We start from the raw sequence: 19,909 nt of genomic DNA, 5'->3' as shown, positions 1-19,909 counted from the left end.
ATGAAGAAGCCAGAGTTCTCTTTATGAGGCTATGAGACATTTTTGAAACATCTGTCCCTGTACTTATGCAGGAACAAGATATTCAAAACAAAGTAAACTCAAAAAGGTCAACAAGATTCAGTGGGCCAGAGGAGTTAGCCACAGTTTACAAGATTACAAGCCTCTTCCCACTATACACTCAGACAATTACGTGGCATATGCCTCTGCCCTACACAGAGACATATTAATGAGCAAAGTAGGGAGTGGAAAGATGATAAAAGAATGGGATGTCAGGACCTTCCTTTCTTAGAAAAGTTAGCACATGCAGAGCCACTGTGGTGTCATATGACCAAGGAACAACAGAATGCCAGGATTAGACATATAGACAAATTCTATAAAGATATAAAATATAAACATTGTATTATGCCAGAATTTGAATAACTGAAGCAGCTTTGGCCTGAGGATTTTTCCTGGGCACTCTGACCACATTTTGGTCTAGTGTCCTTGTAGCCACAAAGGCTACTAGCCTGAGAACAGGCTGTCATATGCCTCTAGATTCTTAAAAATTGGGTTTTTGGTTAATGAGTAAGAATTGATAACTGTTTATTAATGATGTCAAAACTTGAGGGCAAATGATTGGAAATGGTAACTCTGTTCTGTCCTAGTTTATTAATGATGACCAAAAGATGAGCAAAAGGAAATGAATCACATGTCTAAAAACAAAAATGGTATGATCTATGTTTTGGAACACCATGAATGTATCCCTGCTTACTAAATTCTGTATAAATAAAGGAGCACTCTGGCTGCTAGTCAGTCAGGCTGCAAGATTCTTCCAACCATGATGCCTGGCTCACCTCCTTCTCCCCACCAACTTCTTACATCCTTTGCTGGGACCTGTCCCACCCGGGATGGCTCCTTCAGAGTAGGACAAGCCATACAGAGATATGCTTCCTCTCTGTCCATCTCTCCTAAAATGAAACTAATAAGTGTCCTGTATCTGATTCCTCCCATTGCTGCTCTTGCATCCACCCATCTTCAGACCCTGCCCTCATTTGGAGATGGACTCCAATAAGTAAGCTCTAGCTGGGTTATGAATAGAATTATAACTACACATTTTTGTAAAGTGAATCCCCTAGGCAGTATGTACAATGACAGGATTAGTTACCAAACCCCACCTCATTTCATTCTATGCAAGGGTAAAACCATGTGAAGGTAATTCTAGCCAGTCTTGAACCACAAACATCTGTGCACACATGAGCTCATGAGACATACCTTTGGTCATTCAGGTAGTGTTTGGATGCATCTTCAGAAATCAGGCAATAATCTCAACACATTCTCATCTCTGGAAACCACAGCCATCAGCACACACCACAGTTCAGCTGCACATTTGATTTCAAGACAATGTGTCCCTGGGTTTTGATATAATGATAGTTCTGTGTGTCAATCATAATCAGACCTTCTGACTTCTTAGACAGCTCCAGCAACCTCCCACTGGAACTGCCATATCCCTGGCTTCTGGTTGTCAACTGCCTCCCTGGTGGCATACTAAGAGCCCTGGCAATCCCTAACCTCTCATCCACCTCCATGGCTATTTCATTCAGTCTTGCTCCCCTCCTCCTTTTCTTAATTTGAAGAAAATACATAAAATACAAAAAATAATTACATAATAGAACCCCTTACCCAGAATTAGCAACTGTGAAACATCTAGTTATATTTGTTTCTCGTTTTATTTTATTTTTTAAAACAAACCATTATTCTGTTTCAAGCTATTTGATCACACTGTGATTGTGCTATTTACTGGAAAAACTTGTTTCTAGTTGTAGTGTGGCTCAGCCCTAGCACCTTTCATCCAAGAGCTTTCTGCTTGAATATTGTAAACATGATTAAATAAAAAAAAGGGTCAAGAGGCAGATCAAGCAACTACCTGACAGGAAGTGAACATAGGATTATTAAGAAAAAAATATAGAGTAAGAGGGAGTCAGGTGGATGAATAGAGACCTACAGGAAGTAGAAGGGAGGGACATTGAGTTTAAGGAGGATGGTTGGAGGTGGTGTAGGAGAAAGAAAGCTTCCAGGATGTTGGCGAAGGAGGAAGGTCAGCTGGGTGCTTTCTCTGCCTCTATGAGCTAGCAGGCTTTCACCCCAGCATCTGGCTCCTGAGTCTTTATTGGTAAAAATCAAACGATTGAAATTTTGATAAAAACAACATTATCTCATTCCTTCACCATTCTATCAGAGATACCACTGTTATGAGTTCAGGGTGTAATCCTTCAGTATATATATATATATATATATATATATATATATATATATATATATATATACTCATAAATAACTACCTTGTTAATTCAACTTACAATTGAAACAAACAGATTTACAGGATCTAATAAATCTATCCACTGAAGAAATCTTTGAAAAAAGGACTGAAGATGGTGGGAAAGAGACACACCAGAGAGTAAGTTGAAAGTAATAAGACTTAACAAGGTAGTCAGTTCATTTTGGCAGGGGCGTACTTACTTACGATACTGTATGTAGTCTGACTTTTACCAAATTTATCTTCTCTAACCACTTGGGATAAAGTTTCCCTTAAGATTTAAAGCTGAGGCTGGAGAGATGGCTCAGTGGTTAAGAGCACTGGCTGCTCTTCCAGAGGTCCTGAGTTCAATTCCCAGCAACCACATGGTGGCTGACAACCATTTGTAATGAGATCTGGAGCCATCTTCTGGCTTGCAGGCATACATACAGGCAGAACACTGCATGTGTAATAAATAAATAAATTTAAAAAAAAAAAATTAAAACCCAGAATTGGGATTCAAATGTTTCTGTTCATATCCCTATTTGACCTCAAGTAATGATCTAGAAAGACGTAACTCTTGCCTGACTTTCTGTGCTGTTATGAGGCTTGACAATAAGAGGCAGACACCCCAACAAGGGCTCACTGAGCTAGGACTGCAGCTCACCTCACACGTGGAGGTGTGTTTTGCCCCAACAAGCTGTCCATCTTCAAAGCAGCTCAGCCTTATTTTGAGGATCCACAAACAAGGGTAGGCTAAAACTTAGGTTAAGGTCAAGGCTTTAACAGAGTTATCTAGAGCCTTGGGGCCCCACGGGAACATGTGAAACCCGGCCAGGCTGCAGGCACAGGTTACATGCTGTACTTCAAAAACTTTGTTTAAAAAAAAAAGGGAGGGTAGACTTTAATCTTTTTTTTGTTTGTTTGTTTTGTTTTGTTTTGTTTTGTTTTTCGAGACAGGGTTTCTCTGTGTAGCTTTGTGCCTTTCCTGGAACTCACTTGGTAGCCCAGGCCGGCCTCGAACTCACAGAGATCCACCTGCCTCTGCCTCCCGAGTGCTGGGATTAAAGGCGTGCGCCACCACCGCCCAGCCTCTTTTTAAATTACATGTAGAAAAGTTATTTAGCATTGGTTGGACTAAATATGTCATTAAGATTATGTCAGTTATTTCTTTTTTAACTGTTTAATGTGACCACTAAAAACATTGCCCCACAGTGACTTCTGTGCCTGTGACTTGCTGGGCACAGATGGTTTCTTTTCTTTTCTTTTTGTTTTGTTTTGTTTGTTTGTTTTTTCGAGACAGGGTGTAGTTTTGGTGCCTGTCCTGGATCTCGCTCTGTAGACCATGCTGGCCTCAAACTCACAGAGATCCGCTCTTGGAGACTCCAGCAAGTGCCTCCTCCTCTTCTCGGAACTTACTGGAAGTTGGCCCAGAGTGCTTGACTGCACAAGAGGAGGAGCCTACCGGTGTGTCCCGTGCTGTGGGATGTTCTGTATGTCAAATGTGTTGCTAATTAGTCAACAAATAAAACACTGATTGGCCATTGGCTAGGCAGGAAGTGTAGGCGGGACAAGGAGGAGAATAAAGCTGGGAAGTGGAAGGCTGAGTCAGAGAGACACTGCCAGCTTCCATGATGACAAACAGTATGTGAAGATGCCGGTAAGCCATGAGCCATGTGGCAAGGTATAGATTAATAGAAATGGATTAATTTAAGCTGTAAGAACAGTTAGCAAGAAGCCTGCCACGGCCATACAGTTTGTAACCAATATAAGTCTCTGTGTTTACTTGGTCGGGTCTGAGTGGCTGTGGGACTGGCAGGTGAGAGAGATTTGTCTTGACTGTGGGCCAGGCAGGAAAACTCTACAGCTACAGTCCCGCCCTTCTCCTCTGTAGGCAGCTCCTCTTTGTTCTGTTTCTCACCATAGAAGAATCCATAGCTTCCGGGAACAGAGGCACTCCTACTTCACATCTCCAGTTACCACAGAGATACTGTAAGGAGACAGTATAAGCGCTGCAAGAGTGCAGAGGCGGGCGGATCTCTGAGTTCTAGGCCAGCCTGGTCTACAAAGTGAGTTCCAGGACAGTCAGGGCTACACAGAAACACCCTGTCTTGAAAAAGACAAACAAAAAACAAAAGTCAACTGTACACAAGTTTGGTCAAGTCAGAGCTAGCTACATGATTTTCGTAGCTCAGTGAAAAACAAAAATATTATACCATTTATTAAAAAGGTATTGAGAGTTCCAAAAGTGTAGATCATTGAAGCAAGTGTGGAGAAGCTGACTCCGGGTAGAGTGTGCCAAACCCGCAGCCAGACCAGTTAGGTTTGGTTTGTTTTTTTCCCAGCATTGGGTCTGGAATGAAAACTGAAAGGACTGCAGAGAAGGACTGGCTAATTATAATTTCATTACTGTGGAGAGACTGAAAAGATGCGTTCCAGAAAAGCCTTCCTTGCCCACCTCTGTCAGAACTAGCATCTTGTGACAACAGATAAAAACCTTTTAGAATCTATTGATTTAGCAGGTAACTAGTTTCTACTAAATCAAAAGCTAAGGATAGTATCTTGAGCCTATAAGAAGGCTTCTTCGTCTCTGTGTATATGCCTTTCTGATGTACCCACCAATTTAATTTAAGCTTGCTTTGATTTATAACTTTCTCTGTTCTGTAAAACTATTAAAACTTTGTGAAACTGCTTCCACATTGAAATATGGGATTTGGGATAACCTAAATCTATGTTCCTGCTGGGCAGTGATGGCTCACGTCTTTAACGGGAGGCAGAGCCAGGCAGATCTCTGTGAGTTTGAGGCCAGCCTGGTCTACAGAGCTAGATCCAGGACAGGCACCAAAACTACACAGAGAAACTCTGTCTCGAAAACAAACAAACAAAAAAATCAAAAACAAAACCAAATCTCTTCCCAGCCCATGATCACTCAAAATGGCTCCAGAATAAACTTATGTCTTATTGCCTTTAAGATGAGAACTGTGTTTTTTTGCATCAACAGGTCAAATCCACTTCTTCTGTTGAATGCCAGATCAACTAAATACCACTTACAGAGTCAAATAGGCCTTCCCTACCCTCTCTCATTCCATCTTTCCAGTGTCAGGATAGATGGACTAGTTGGTATGCACTTGAATTTGTGCATAGAGTGTACATGGTTTTCAGCAGGACTCCAGAGTCCAGAGCTGGAGCCCCTAAACAACACTTCTATGTCATGCCAATATCTCCAGGTCTATTTTTTCACCAGGAAAAAGGGATAGTACTTGTACTAATCTTAAGACCTTGCTGAAGATTGAAGGAAATGACTGAGCCAGGCTATAGTGGTTTAAATAAAATGGCCCCAATGGCCTATAGGGAGTGACACTATTAGGAGGTGTGGCCTTATTGGAATGGGTGTGGCTTTTGGGGGGAGACAAGTCACTGGCTTTGAGGTCTAAGAAACTCCAGCCATGTTTAGTGGCTCAAGGTCTCTTCCTCCTGCCTTCAGATCCAGATGTAGAACTCTCAGTTCCTTCTCCAGCACCATGTCTACCTGCATGTCACCATGCTTTCTGCTATGAAAACCTCTGGGCTGTAAGCCAGCCCCAATTAAATGTTCTCCTTTATAAGAGTTACTGTGGTCATGGTGTCTCTTCACAGCAATATAAACCCTAAGACACAGGCTGAACCCATTGGAGGTAGCCAGTAATAGCCATGACCACCCACCTGGAAGTTATCAACCCTTGCTTTTCCCACCCAGGAACTCAGGCCTTCTTTTTGTCAGTTTATGGGGCTCTGCTGTTCAATTGCTTAGTTCATTTGGCTCACTTTGCTACAGCCTTTAGCAGTTCTCTCCATAGCTTCAAAAAGTGAACCTGCCTCAGTATTCCCATTATGCCCAGAAATACATTTGTGGTAACATAGTCTTTAGCATATAGCATTGTTGACCTAAGTCATCAAAGGATGAGGGGTGCCCCAGAATAAACTGACCCAACAGTTAATGATGTCAAAAATGCAAATATTTTAATGTTCATTTTTATACTACACTTTACATTCAGCACTTGAAGAAAATGATTATGGTGTTTTAAAAATGCAACTATCAGGTTAGACACAGTCCTTCATGATTATACCTCATCAATACCTAAGGACACTATAAGTCAATGAATACAATAAGAAAAATAATGGGGAAATTCAGTTTAATACACAGAAATTCAAGAGGAAATTTCAAGACTTTGATCAGAAGCTTTCAGTGCTGGTACTATACGCTACTGCATTGTAGACCAATGTCCAGAGCAGGCTAAGGAGAAGAATGCTTACCCTCTGAAGACATGATCTAAGAAACGGGGGACCAAAAAAAAAAAAAAAAAAAAAGAAAAGAAAAGAAAAGAAGAAAATGGGGGACCGAGCATTCTGTGGGAACCAGTTAGCTATCAACAAGTCCCTAGTAAGGACAATATGGAGGCAGCTATAGGAGCCTGAGCCTGTCTCACAAAACAAAGCCATGGAGCAGTACTCATAAACAAGCATGATGAGGTTTTGTCATCTACAAATAATTTTCACGTTGTTGATGTTGTTGAAAGGATTCCAGCTATGGCTCTTTTCTGGCATGAGAAGCTTTGGGTGAACACCAGCCATGGGATGACCTACTGATGGACCTTCTCAAAGTACTCTTTGGAAGCTGTTGGACTTGGCTTGATCTGAAAATTAAAATTAAATTGGGTAAGAGAGACATCATGATAGTAGTCTCAACAGCTCAGAGCTCCAGTTTTAAACTAAAATTTCTTCACTTTTGAAGATTAGCCTATTTTTTTTCAAAACATATAGATGAAAGCTAACTAGCAGCCTGTGTAGGAACTGTCCACCTCAGTGTCACCCACCCACATGCAGCCAGCACCTCTGTTGGCTCCCTTGATAGATTATTCTCGAGGCAGAGAGACTTGGAATTGGGGCCTGGTGCTCTGAGGAAAACAACATACCGTAGGGGACTCTGGTGTCCAGTTGGCAGGACAGACTTCTCCATGGGTCTCCACAAACTGGAACGCCTTTACCAAACGGAGGGTCTCTTCCACACTGCGGCCCACCGGGAGGTCGTTGACACTCAGATGCTTGATGACACCATTAGGGTCAATAATGAAGAGGCCTCTGCACAGAATTTATCCTCATCAGTGCTAACAGAAGTAGGGCCAACAACTCTCATTTCTATGCTTTTATGTCTTTGATTCTCTTTTAGTAAATTCATTAAAATGTCAAATGCTTAAAAATGGGAGTTTAGGGACTGAAGAGATAGGGACTGAAGAGACTGCTTAGCAATTAATAGCTTATACTGTCTATCCAGAGGACCTGAGTTCAGTTTGTAGAACCCATGTAGGGCAGCACACAACTGCCTGGAAATCCTGCTCCAGGGGACCTGACATCCTCTTACAGCCTCCAAGAGCAAGTTTACCAGCATGCACATACTTCCACATAGTCACATATACATAAATAAAATTAAACCTTAAAAAGAGAAACTAGTGCTGGAAAGATGGCTCAGAGGTTAAAAACACTGGCTACTCTTCCAGAGGTCCTGAGTTCAATTCCCAGCAACCATATGGTGGCTCACAACTATTTATAATGAGATCTGGTGCCCTCTTCTAGTGTGCAGGCATACATGCAGACAGAACACTGTATATATAAAATAAATAAATCAATCTTTAAAAAAAGAAAAACCAACTTGGAATTAGTATTATACAGAAAGTTTATCACCTTTTAGTAATGACAGATGCTTTGATAATGTCAGGCTACCATGTACAGCATATGTTATGGAACATTGCAAAACTGTACCCACAATGTGACGTATCTAAAAGGAACAAACTAGAAACAATAAAGACTTTTATTCAGTGACCTAGAAGGCATTCTTTAGACTCCCGTATCAGACTCTGGTAAAGTAACCACATATATGTAAGAAGAAGAGATTATGTTATCTACATCCAGTGAATATTTAAAACTTTCCCTTTTGATTTATTTGTGTGTATTGTGTATGCATGCATGCAAATACCTATGGAGTCCAGAAGAAGGTGTTAGATTCCCCGGAGTAGGAGTTATAAGTGGCTGTAAGTGGTGCAATGTGGGCCCTGAAATCGAACTCTGTCCTCTGCAACAGCAGTAAGTATCCATAACTGCTGAGTCATCTTTCCAGTACCTCACAATTTCTTTTTGTTTTTTTCCTCCCCCTAATGAGACAAGGTCGCTCTACACAGTCCTAGCACTCACTAATTAGATCAGGCCTAGAACTCACAGAGATCTGCTTTTCTCTGCTTCCATAGTGGTGGGGTTAAAGGCGTATACCACCATACCCAGCTTCAAAATCCCTCTTAAAGGGATACAGGGACTTCAATTGTCAACTACATAGGGAAAGGGCAAAGTACAGAGGGGCTTCTTCTCCTGTCTGAATCCAGGTTTTGGGCCTGATCTTATTCTTCTTGTGCCTGATCTCTGAGGGACCCAGCTGCAGTCCCTAGAAAGTAGTAGAGGCAGACCTAGGAAGGAACAGAGCCCACAGACTCTAGAATCTAGAGAGAAGACTAACTTGTCAGCTCTACTCAGCTTTCTCTGTTAGCCCCAGAAAGAAACTAGTAATAGTCACTACAAAATTAGAAGATCCAGTGTGGTAGTTTGAACGTAATTGGTCCCCATAAATTCATTGGGACTGGCACTATTAGGAGGCGTGGCTTGTTAGAGTAGGTATGGACTTTTTGGAGGAAGTGTGTCACTGTGTGGGTGGGCTTTGAGGTCTGATATATGCTTAAGTCACACCCAGGGTCTCAGTTCACTTCTGTGTTCAAGAAGATAAACAGATTAAAAAATGGAATAAAAGGAGAGGGTGATATCAGGGCAAGATCCCACCCAGCTAAGTTTCCAACTTGTGAAAAGGAATTAAAGAAAAGCTTAGTGCTGGGTGTGGTGGTGCACACCTTCCCAGTACTCCAGAGGCAGAGGCTGGTGGATCTCTGAGTTTGGGACCAGCCTAGTCTACAGATCCAGTTTCAGGACAGCCAAACTTAGACAGTGAAGGAAACCACCAAAACCAGAAAGCTGGTAAAAATGTAATTGAATGAGGGGCCATGTTCCAGCCCTAGTAAGCAGCAGAACTTGGAAGCTTTGGCCATGGGATTCCAGCTTTAAAGATAGAAGAAGGGTTATGAAATCTGCCTCCATGACTAAGAAAAGCCGCCGAGGCCAGGAATATGTCAGGGTTGTCCTTGAATGGAGGCCTAGTAGACCACTGCATAAAGCTGTGAAGTTGAAGCCTGGACTGTCTTGGACACCCCAGGTTGTTGGAGATGCCAGAGCTATATGGTATACCTTCCCAGGAATGGGGAGTGCAACTAGCCCAAGAGAAAGAAGTGTGCTGCAATCAACAAAGCTGAAAGGAGTTGGAGATCTGAAGAGTGCTTTGACATCAGACATGGCTAGGTTTTGGTCTTGCTTTGGTCCAGTATTTCCTCACCATGTTCCCTTCCCTATGTTTTGGAATGGTAATGAATATCTGCTGTGGGATGGTCTGTATGTCAAGTGTGTTGCTGATTGGTCAATAAATAAATCACTGATTGGCCAGTGGCTTGGCAGGAAGTATAGGCGGGACAAGGAGGAGAATAAAGCTGGGAAGTGGAAGGCTGAGACACTGCCAGCCGCCATGATGAGAAACAGCATGTGAAGATGCTGGTAAGCCACGAGCCATGTGGCAAGGTATAGATTAATAGAAATGGATTAATTTAAGCTATAAGAACAGTTAGTAAGAAGCCTGCCACGGCCATACAGTTTGTAAGCAATATAAGTCTCTGTGTTTACTTGGTTGGGTCTGAGCGGTTGTGGGACTGGCAGGTGAGAGAGATTTGTCCTGACTGTGGGCCAGGCAGGAAAACTCTAGCTACAAGTATCCTGTGCTATTACATGTTGGAAGTATGTGATCTGTCTTTTGATTTTATAGGGGATCACAGTTAAGAGACTGCATGAATCTCACTAGAGACTTTGAACTTTGGACTTTTAAACATTGTTGAGATTGTGATAGACTATGGGGACTTTTGAAGTTGGACTAAATGCATTTTGCATTATGATACTACTACAAACTTATGGAGGCCAGGGAATGGAATGTGGTAGTTTGAATGTAATTGGCCTCTATAAGCTCATTGGGAATGGCACTATTAGGAGGTGTAGCTTTGTTGGAGTAGGTATGTCCTTGTTGGAGGAAGTATGTGGGGATGGTCCCTGAGGTCTCATATATGTTCAAGCCACATCCAGTGTCTCAGTTCACTTTCTGTTGCCTGCAGATCAAAGATGTAGAATTCTTAGCTCCTTCTCTAGCACCATGTCTGCCTACATGCTGCCATGTCCCACCATGATGATAATGATGAACCTCTGAACTGTAAGCCACCCAATTAAATGTTTTCTTTTATAAGAGTTGCCATGGCTATGATGTCTCTTCACAGCAACAGAAACCCTAACTAAGACATACAAGAAGGAAGCATAACAGACTACACTTTCTCCTGCCACTGCTAACTATGGAGGAGCTTGGCTTTGGTTTACTAAGGAAAACAGTAATCTTGAAGTCAACAAGGCTGAATTCCAAAAGGCTGCCAGCACTGAGTTTCAAGATGAGTTGGGTTCAGCTAACAGCCAGCCCCCAGTGCAACTGTGTGGCATCCCAAGGTGTAGCTCTTTTCTCCTTCATGAATTTAGTTCCTGGGTCCTGCCTTCACTCCTTTCTCGGAGACATCAAGATGACAGCTAAAGCCTGTGTTCTCATGAAGGAACACTCAAGAAGGCGGCATGTGAACATGGGACTCTTTAAGACAGAACTTTTCCCAGTCCCATCGAATGAAAGAACATAGAAAGCACAGGCTACAACTGCCTGGAGCTATTCCCTAAACTACCTCATCAGGTTATTCCTGTACACCTACTGGAGACTCACCTTCATTTAATCTATGAGAAAACTGAGGCACAAAAAGGCAAATAACTTGCCCCAAATCACACAGCCTAAGAAGCCAAGTTTAAACAGAAATCCAACCCTGTCTTGTTCGATTCCAAGGCTTATACAACACCATCTCCACTGAGAGAGAAAGAGAGACAGACAGTCAGACCTTCAAAAAGCCTTTCTCCCAAACAGTTCAATAGCTCAGTGCCAGGAATAGCCATTATTGAAGGGCTTCTGGGCTGTTAAAGAGAATGGATCAGTGGGACGATCAAGACACTGGCATTCTTCCCTAAAAGAAGACCCAAGTAGTGGACTGAGCACACATCTTGGCCATTTCTGAAGACCTGCAACCCTCATAGAAGCTATTTCATCAGTGCCTAGGTAAAAAAAAAAGGGGGGGGCTTTTTCAGGGGGCAGGGAGGTGGCTCAAAAGCTAAGAGCAATTGTTACTCCTACAAAGGACTTAGGTTAGATTCCCAACATCCGTATGATAGCTAACAACCATTTATAACTCTAGTTCCAGAGGATATGACCTCCAAGGGGAGTGCTTGCACATGGTGTATAGACATATATACAGACAAAAAACACCCATACATATAAAATAAAATATATTTGGGATGTCTATTCTTGGATGTCAACCTGACTATATCTGGATTTAACTAAAACTCAAATGACTGGGCACACCTGTGAGGGATTTTTTTTTTCTTCTTCTTCTTTTCCAGACAGATTTCTGTGCCCTGGCTGTCCAGTACTTTACTCTGTAGACCAGGCTGGCCTCAAACTCAGAGATCCACCCACCTCTGCCTCCAAAGTGCTGGGATTAAAGGTGTGCCCCAACACCACTGAACAATTTTTCCTAATTAAATCATTTGAAGTGGGAAGACTCACTTCTAATTCAGATCCTTGAAGTGGAAAGATACACTTTTAATCTGGACCACACCTTCTGCTGGCAGCCTATATAAAGGACATGAAAGAAGGAAGCTTGCTCTCTCTTTGCCTGCTTGTTCTCACTCTTGATAGCAAGTCAATTCCTTCACTGGCATTAGAGCCACTTCTTGAAGATTCTGGAGTATACTGAAGACCAGCTGAGACACCCAACCTCATGGACTGAACTATTACTGGATTCTTAGACCTTTCATTAGTAGACAGCCATTGTTAGACTAGTTAGACTAGTTATAGACCACAGCCTATAGACCATTCTAATAAATCTCCTGTATATAAATAAATAACACACACACACACACACACACACACACACACACACACACACACACACAAACTGTAAGTTCTGAACTCTAATACAAAATCTAAATTAAAGAAAAAAAAGCTTCTGCTTCTGACAACATTTTACCATCCAGGTATAGGTGGAACCAAAATAAATGCAAATTAAAGGATAGCGTGGGGCTATATATCCAAACCCTGTCTCAAAAAATCAAAACCAGCAACAAAAAACCAAACTTGTATTCCTTCCTGAGTGTTTTACCAAAACTGGCAAGCATTTCCTAGAATCTTTATAAATCCTCAAGAATTAAGATGACACTAAAATATGCAAAACCATCCCGTCTCTAAGGAGCAGCTCTTACCTGAGTGCAATGCCAGCACCTTCCAACAGCACTCCGTAGTCTCGGGCTATTTGCTTAGTTAAATCCGACAACAGCGTAATGTTCATGTGGCCCAAACCACCACTCTAATAAAAAGGCAAACAGGACTGGTTTTCTCAGGTGGTTCTACAAGGTCTGAACCATATACCAATGTTTAAAACTAACAATGATGGTGGTAAGTAATAGTAAATGCACATAAGAGAGTTCTGTTTAACTTCCTCCTGCAACCTGCCTAAAGTAGATACAATTATATCTGCCATTATATATATATATTTTTAATTTATTTTTATTTTGTGTCTGGAGTATTTTACCTGCATACCACGAGCATGAAGTGTCTGAAGAGGCCAGGAGAGGGCATCAGATACCCTGGAACTGGAGTTAAAACATGTTGTGAGCTGCCATATGGATGTTGGGAACTGAACCTGGGTCCTCTTGAAGAACAGCAGTGTTCTTAACTGATGAACCATCTCTCCAGTTCCTATTATTTTCTTGTATTAATTGATGTGTATGTGTGTGGGGAGGGTGTGCACATGTGTGGAGGTGAGGACAACTTTGTGGAGTTGCTCTCTCCTTCCACTTTATGTGAGTTCCAAGGATAGAATTCAGGTTGTCAGGTTTGCTCAGCAAGTACTTTACCTGCAGAATCACCTCAATGGCCTATCTCCATTATTTTAATGATGAGGAAACTGAAGCCTAAAAAACTAAGTACTTTTTTTCTTCAGGATACTGCTCTAGCGTCTGATTGACCTTTATCTTTTTGAGACAGAGTCTCATGCAGCCAGACTGGCCTCCAATTTACTATGTAACCAATGATGACCTTGAACTTTTGATCTTCCTGCCTTTACCTTTGGAATTCTGGGATCATAGGCTATGCTAACCCACCTAGTTTATATAGTACTGGGGACTGAACCCAAGGCTTCTTGGCATATTAAGTAAAAGCTCTAAGTACACCCTGCTCTCTTTTTCCAATTGTTAAAGCAGTTGTTGAGATAAAAACTAATTTCTCAAATATAAAAATAAAGGAGTGACAAATTACTCAAGTCACTGTTGTTAGTCCTGGATCATACCTAGTAAAATTTTGATTGTTTTTCCTAGCAGATTTCTAGACAACATCACACAGAACAGTATAGCAAGCTACTATGGGTTCAAAGTTCAGGCCTAAGGAGGCAATAGACTTAGCCATGTTCTCTGTCTTATTCAGCCTGTTTCCATTACTATTTGAACCTTGGAAAATATACATGGAATGAGCAGTAAAGATAATACAATGTCCAGGGAGTTGTTACTACAACAGTTTACAGACTGCTAATAGGCAAGGATCTACAAACCGCCTACTTCAGGAGGATATGGCTCACCTGGTACAGAGCTTATCTAGCATGCATGAAGCCCTGGATTTGATCCCCAGGAAGACATAAACCAGGTTCTGATCCTAGCACTTGGAAGTGGAGGCTGCAGAATTAGAAGCTCAATGTCATCTGAGCTAATACATCCAGTTAAGAGGCCAGCCTGAAATACATGAGACACTGTTTTTGAAAGGAAGAAAGGGGGGAAGGAAGGCAGGTAGGTAAGAAACTCACTTCAGACTGGCTATGCTCTGACAATCTCTAGGCTTTCTCTTAAATCTCTTATGTTAGTACAGGGGTCAGGGGTAGCTGGGGAATGAGGAAGAGACACTGGTCAATGAATAGTTAGATAAGAGGAATAAGTTCTGTTCTTCTGTACAATAGGTGATATAGTTAGAATATATTGTATTTTTAAAACTAGCTAAAAGAGGATTTTTGTTTTGTTTTTTTTTGAGACAGGGTCTCACCATGTGGTTCTGGCTGCCCTGGAACTCACTAGGTAGACCATGTTAGCTTAAAACTCACAAAGATCCTCCTGCCTCTGCAGGAGTGCTGGGATTAAAGGTATGAACCACCCTGCCCAGCTAAAAAAGGATTTTGAATGTCATGGCCACAAAGAAATGATTGAGGAAACAGAGTACTGAAAAGCCTGATTTGATCCTTGCACAATGCATACATGTATCAAAACATCACACTGTATCCCATAAATATATACAATGTTTTTATTGTGTGGTCTGTATTATTTGTGATTTAGAAATGAAACCAAAGAAGAACAAAATAAAACCAAGGAAAGGTGACTGTCAACCAACCTACCTTCCTTGGTGTATTGATCCAGGCAAGATGGCTAAAGTGGGAATCCACCGAAACTGCAACCACTTCACAGTTTACATCATGAAATTCGTTGGCTTTGTCACTGAAAGCAACGATTTCTGTAGGACACACAAATGTGCTTGGGGAAAAAAGAAAGTTTCATCAGATCATGCAAAGACAAAAATTTAAGACAAACATTAAGTTGTCTAAAAACTAAATTGATTTGCTTAAGGGGTGAAAAAAGTGAAATGGGCTGGGTTGGGGGCACATACCTTTAATCCCAGAACTCAGAAGGTAGAGGCAGGAGAGTATTTGTTCAGCTTGGTCTACACATAGAGACCATGCCGCTGCCTCCCCTGACCCCCCAAAAAAGCAAGCTTCCTTCTTTCTAGTTGCTGGGCATGGTGGTATATACTTTTAATCCAAGCACTAGAGAGGCAGAGGCAGGCTGATCTCTGTGAGTTTGAGGCCAGCCTGGTCTACAGTGAGTTCCAAGACAGCCAGGGCTATGGAGAGATACCCTGCCTCAATCAGTCAATCAGTCAATCAGTCAATCAATCAATCAATCAATCAATCTGCAGGGGGTTGGGGAGGCATACTTTGAAGACTTAAAAAGAAAACCTGTACTTAAATAAAGCAGCTTTATGAAAAACTTATACTACTTTCTCATTTTTCCAACCAGACTGGTATAAAGTTTAAACTGGCTTAGAGAACCATTAGTCAAAAGCATGTAATACAGAACTGTATTAAAGGCTGAGAGCATAATTCAGTGATGAAGTGCTTGCCTAGCATGCCCAAGGCCTGGGGTTTGATTCCTAGGACCACCAGAAAAACAAACAGAACCATATTAAAACTCCTCCATTAGAGTCGGGCGGTGGTGGTGCACGCCTTTAATCCCAGCATTCAGGAGGCAGAGGCAGGCAGATCTCTGTGAGTTTGAGGCCAGCTTGGTCTACAGAGCGAGATCCAGGACAGGCACCAAAAAACTACACAGAGAAACCCCGTCTCAAAAAACAAAAACAAAACACCCCTCCATTAGAAGTAAGGTCATTTCTCCCATTAAGTTCATCACATGAGCTATAGATAGTCAAGGTCAGTGAACAAAAATCAGAAAGAAACTTCCTCTTCACTAGAAGAGGAATTTCAGCGTGGGTTAGAAAACAACACCAGCTCTTTAGTAGGACATGAAAGCATTATAGAATCATACTTACAAATCCAAAGGGTAGAAGAAAAGCACCAAGTATTTCCCTTTAAAATCTTCGAGACTCAGCTCTTTGAACTCTCCATTGACAACAGCTGTACCCTTAAAATAGGGCGCATGCTGTGTGACAGCAGGGGTGTGAAATGTGGGACCTAAAAGAGACCACACTCTTGTATGCAGCTTGTCATCCACCACATCAAGCAATGCATGATTTTATTTAAACTCCTTTCATTGAAACTTATCAAATTATTTATCAGAACTGGTGATATGTTATTAACACAATGACATGGTTCACTTCAATTGTACATCTTAGGTACAGTAATTTTCTCTTCAGTGAAGTTCTAAATTATACACAAATCCAACTCAGTGGTAGGTAGAAGTGTGTGTGCACGAACACATATGAGCATGAATATGGAGAATGGAAGACATCCTCTGGTATTGATTCTCAGAAGCCATCTACTTTTTTTTTTTTTTTAAAGCTTTTTCTTTCTTTTAGTGTCTCACAAACTTAAGAGACTGCCAAGCATGCTAGCTGGACACAAGTGCATACTACCATGTTTGGTTATATGTGGGTTCTAAAGGTCAAACTGGAGTTCTTGTGCTAGCTTACTGACTGATTTAGATATCACTCCAGCAATGAAAAAAAAATTAAAAACAACAACCAACAAAAAATAAACAACAACAAAAACGAAAAACAGAAAGAAGAAATGAAATGCCCTGGGAACTAAAAGGAGGAAGACAAAGGAAAGCAAAGTCAGAGCCAGGGTTAAAAAGACCCTTAGTATCAAGCAGCAGGGTTGGCTCTTCACCTCAATAGAGAGAATGGAGTCTGGGTGGTTCTGATACAGGAAGACAGCTGTGTTCAGGAAGATTAGTCTATCAGGAAGGTAATGACTATAGTTATCTCAGTGAGAAGCACTGAGGTGTGGCAGAGAGAACATCAAGAACAGATAGACGCAGGGCATGTTTCAATGCTGGGGTGGGGTGGGGTACAGGTATAGTTCAGTGGTGTTTTGTGTATTCATTTTATCCAGTGGTCTTTTTATTACTGAGTTGTAATTTAGGTATCTTAGAGGAATTTCTTTTATTAAGTATATTATACAAGTTTTTTCTTTTTCCTTGACTATGGTTTTCTCTACTCATTTCCTTTCTTTCCTGTTTCTTTCTTTCTGTTTGTTTGTTTTTTTTGTTTCCAGACAGGGTCTCACACTAAGAAGGCCCTATTGGCCTGGAACTTATTATGTAGCCCAGGCTGGCCTCAAACTTGTGGCAATCCCCTTGTGACTACCTCCCCACTGCAGAGGTTACAGATATGCACTAACCATATCTGGCCCTTTTCTTTTTTCTCTATCTGAAACAGAGCCTTCCTATTTAACCCAGGCTGGCCTTAAACTTGTGTTGATACTCACCACAAGTTTAATGATGCCTGCCTCATCCACCCAAGGCCTGAAATTTCAATTGTGTACTACTACGCCTGAGTTTCTCCATTTCCTTTTTTTCTTTTTTTTTTTTCCACTGAGACAGGGTTTCTCTGTGTACTCGTGGCTCTTCTGAAACTTACTCTATACACCAGGCTGGTCTAGAATTCAGAGATCCACTTGCCTTTGCCTCTTGAGTGCTGGGATTAAAGGTGTGTGCCAACACCAACAGCTTCCATTCATTTTCTTCATGTTCCTTAAAGGTAGATCTTAAATTTTTGATGCTGCCAATTACTCACTGTTCCTAAACAATTCCTTATGGATCTGGCCATCTCTACACATTCTCATATTGCATTTTTAAAAGCTCTAAGGACAAGTCTCATGCATAGCCAAGGTCCAGAGTTGTTGGCATGGGTTCTCTTTGCCTAGGTGCAACTAGAACACAGTAACACTTACTGGTGCTAAAGGCAAGCTTTGCTTGGGCAGAGGTAGACCACAGTATGTCTGTCAAGCAGGTTCTTCTAGAAGCAACAGGCCTAAGAACTGCTGAGGCAGAAATACCCCTGGAAATGGCACTCATATGCTGAGCAACCTGGAAAGAGAAATGCTTTCTATTAGGAAGACTTTCTGGAAGGGTGACTAATGTCTGACCTTGCTGCTGTGGCCCTTTGTCAATGGTGGCCTTAGCTGTTCGTTTTCCCTGTGAACCAAATACCAAATCAAATTAAAAGCACATTTCCTTTTTCCTTCTTCCTCCTTAAAGACTGCAAGGAATCGTAAGAACACAGCCTCAAGAATAAAAATCTCCAGATGACTCCAAAAATTCAGTAAGGCTAGGCCAGGCTGAGAAGTTAGTTAAGCGCCCCCTCCCTTCCCTGCCCCCTCCATATCCGGTGCACACGTGGCCATATCAAGGTTTTTCTCAGAAAAGGTCCTTTCCAGGCTCTCAATCAAGCAAAAAAATAGGGAAAAGTTCATGCCCTGGGAGAGTTTGGCCAGTGCTCAAGGGAAGTGCTGGCTCAACTTTGATGCCCAGCATGGCTAGGGGAGAAGGCAGGTATTGCCTTGAGGCTGGCAACGAGAAAAGAAGGGGAAGATGGTTCGCAAGAGGATAGTAGCCTGCAGCCACCAGAGAACAGCAGGTAACAGGGCAGAGTCCGGCCTGAAGTGGGAGTAGAAAGCGGCTCCTGTTACTGTAGCACTTTGTTCACACTCAGATTTAAGTGTGCGCCCACAGCCACGTCAAAATGTGGCATCACTCCTTCCATAGTAAAGAAAGGAAAGCAAACTGAGGTTCAGAAATGAGAAGTTAAGCCAGGCGTTGGTGCCGCACACCTTTGATCCCAGCACTCGGGAGGCAGAGGCATGAGTTCGTGGTCTATAAAGCGAGTTGTAGGACAGTCAAGGAGGGCTACACAGATAAGCCTGGGGAGGGAGAGAAAGGGAGAAGTCACTTGCCCAAGGTCATATTTAGTGACAGAACCTAGAACACGGGACCCAATACGCTGGCCTACAAAGCCAGACCTGGGTGCTTTAGTGAGTGAAGAAGCAGCAAAGGGACCCTCAACCCGGAGAACCGAAAGACTCCGGCGGGGGGGGGGGGGGGGGGGGGGCGCACCACCCGCTGGAACTAGGGGGGGACAAGCAGTTCTGCGCAGGCGCAGGGGCCTCTCGGGCCTCAGGAGGCTTCTCGGTGCGCGAGGTGAGTGTAGTAGCCAGTAGACCCAAGAGGGCGCGATCCGGTCCAGGAAGAAGGTCCCGGAGTCGCAGCTGTGTCATGCATCTGCCCAGCTGGCAGCCACTCACCGAGGACCAGAGCAACCTTCCTGCAGCGGCCGCCATCTTCAACGCGGGAGGAAAGGTAGCCGGAAAAGCCTGCGAGCAGCCAGTTCACGAAGGGTGTGTGTCTTCTACGTAGGGCGTGGTTTCTGAGCGGGGCTTCCCGTCTGGGGGCGTGGCCCCAGTGGGCGTGGTTGGGTTTGCGGGGTGGGGCTGAGGCGGGAGGGGTGTGGCTTACGAGAAGAGGTTGAGTGAACCAGCTTAAGGTAGAAGACTGAGAAGGACCCCTTCCTGCTCAGGGTGCGTTCCCTCTTGGCCTCTTGAGTAGCTGAATGCTTGTTTTCCCTATTTGTTGTACCAACCTATAAAGACCTAATGAAAGTTATCAAGTAGATACTTATTTCCCCCATTTCCTGTTGATTTTGTTTTCTTAACTTTATGTGGTGGAAACTTTCTGTCTGTGAGAAAATCCAGTTCCCTTTCTACCTCAGGTAGAATCTTCTAGCTTCTGCATTAAATGGAACGAATTTAGTTGTTCGAGTTCTATAATAAGCTAAATGAC

General features: G+C 42.5%; 1 protein-coding gene across 1 annotated transcript; it reads right to left on the bottom strand.

Moving 5' to 3' along the window:
- Nucleotides 1–6,249: 6,249 nt before the first annotated feature.
- Nucleotides 6,250–19,486, bottom strand: Prdx3 (peroxiredoxin 3). Its single transcript, XM_059255711.1, has 7 exons — nt 19,375–19,486; nt 18,025–18,160; nt 16,161–16,302; nt 14,953–15,088; nt 12,782–12,885; nt 7,225–7,390; nt 6,250–6,945 (listed from the first exon to the last, which is right to left on the bottom strand). The coding sequence occupies exons 1-7, from the start codon at nt 19,408–19,410 to the stop codon at nt 6,892–6,894; spliced, it is 774 nt and encodes a 257-aa protein (XP_059111694.1). The 5' UTR covers nt 19,411–19,486; the 3' UTR covers nt 6,250–6,891.
- Nucleotides 19,487–19,909: the final 423 nt, after the last annotated feature.

The sequence above is a fragment of the Peromyscus eremicus genome, chromosome 1, assembly GCF_949786415.1.
Source record: "Peromyscus eremicus chromosome 1, PerEre_H2_v1, whole genome shotgun sequence".
NCBI lineage: Eukaryota > Metazoa > Chordata > Mammalia > Rodentia > Cricetidae > Peromyscus > Peromyscus eremicus.
The sequence above is the reverse complement of the archived record's forward strand: the minus strand, read 5'-3'. Positions and strand labels throughout refer to the sequence as shown.

Coding starts and splice junctions, on each gene's coding strand:
- Prdx3 (XM_059255711.1), bottom strand. CDS start 19,410: ATGGCGGCCGCTGCAGGAAGGTTGCTCTGGTCCTCG. Junction 16,303..18,024: donor AAAGCTTGCCTTTAGCACCA/GTAAGTGTTACT, acceptor GGTCTCTTTTAG/GTCCCACATTTCACACCCCT. Junction 15,089..16,160: donor TTCTTCTACCCTTTGGATTT/GTAAGTATGATT, acceptor TTTTTCCCCAAG/CACATTTGTGTGTCCTACAG.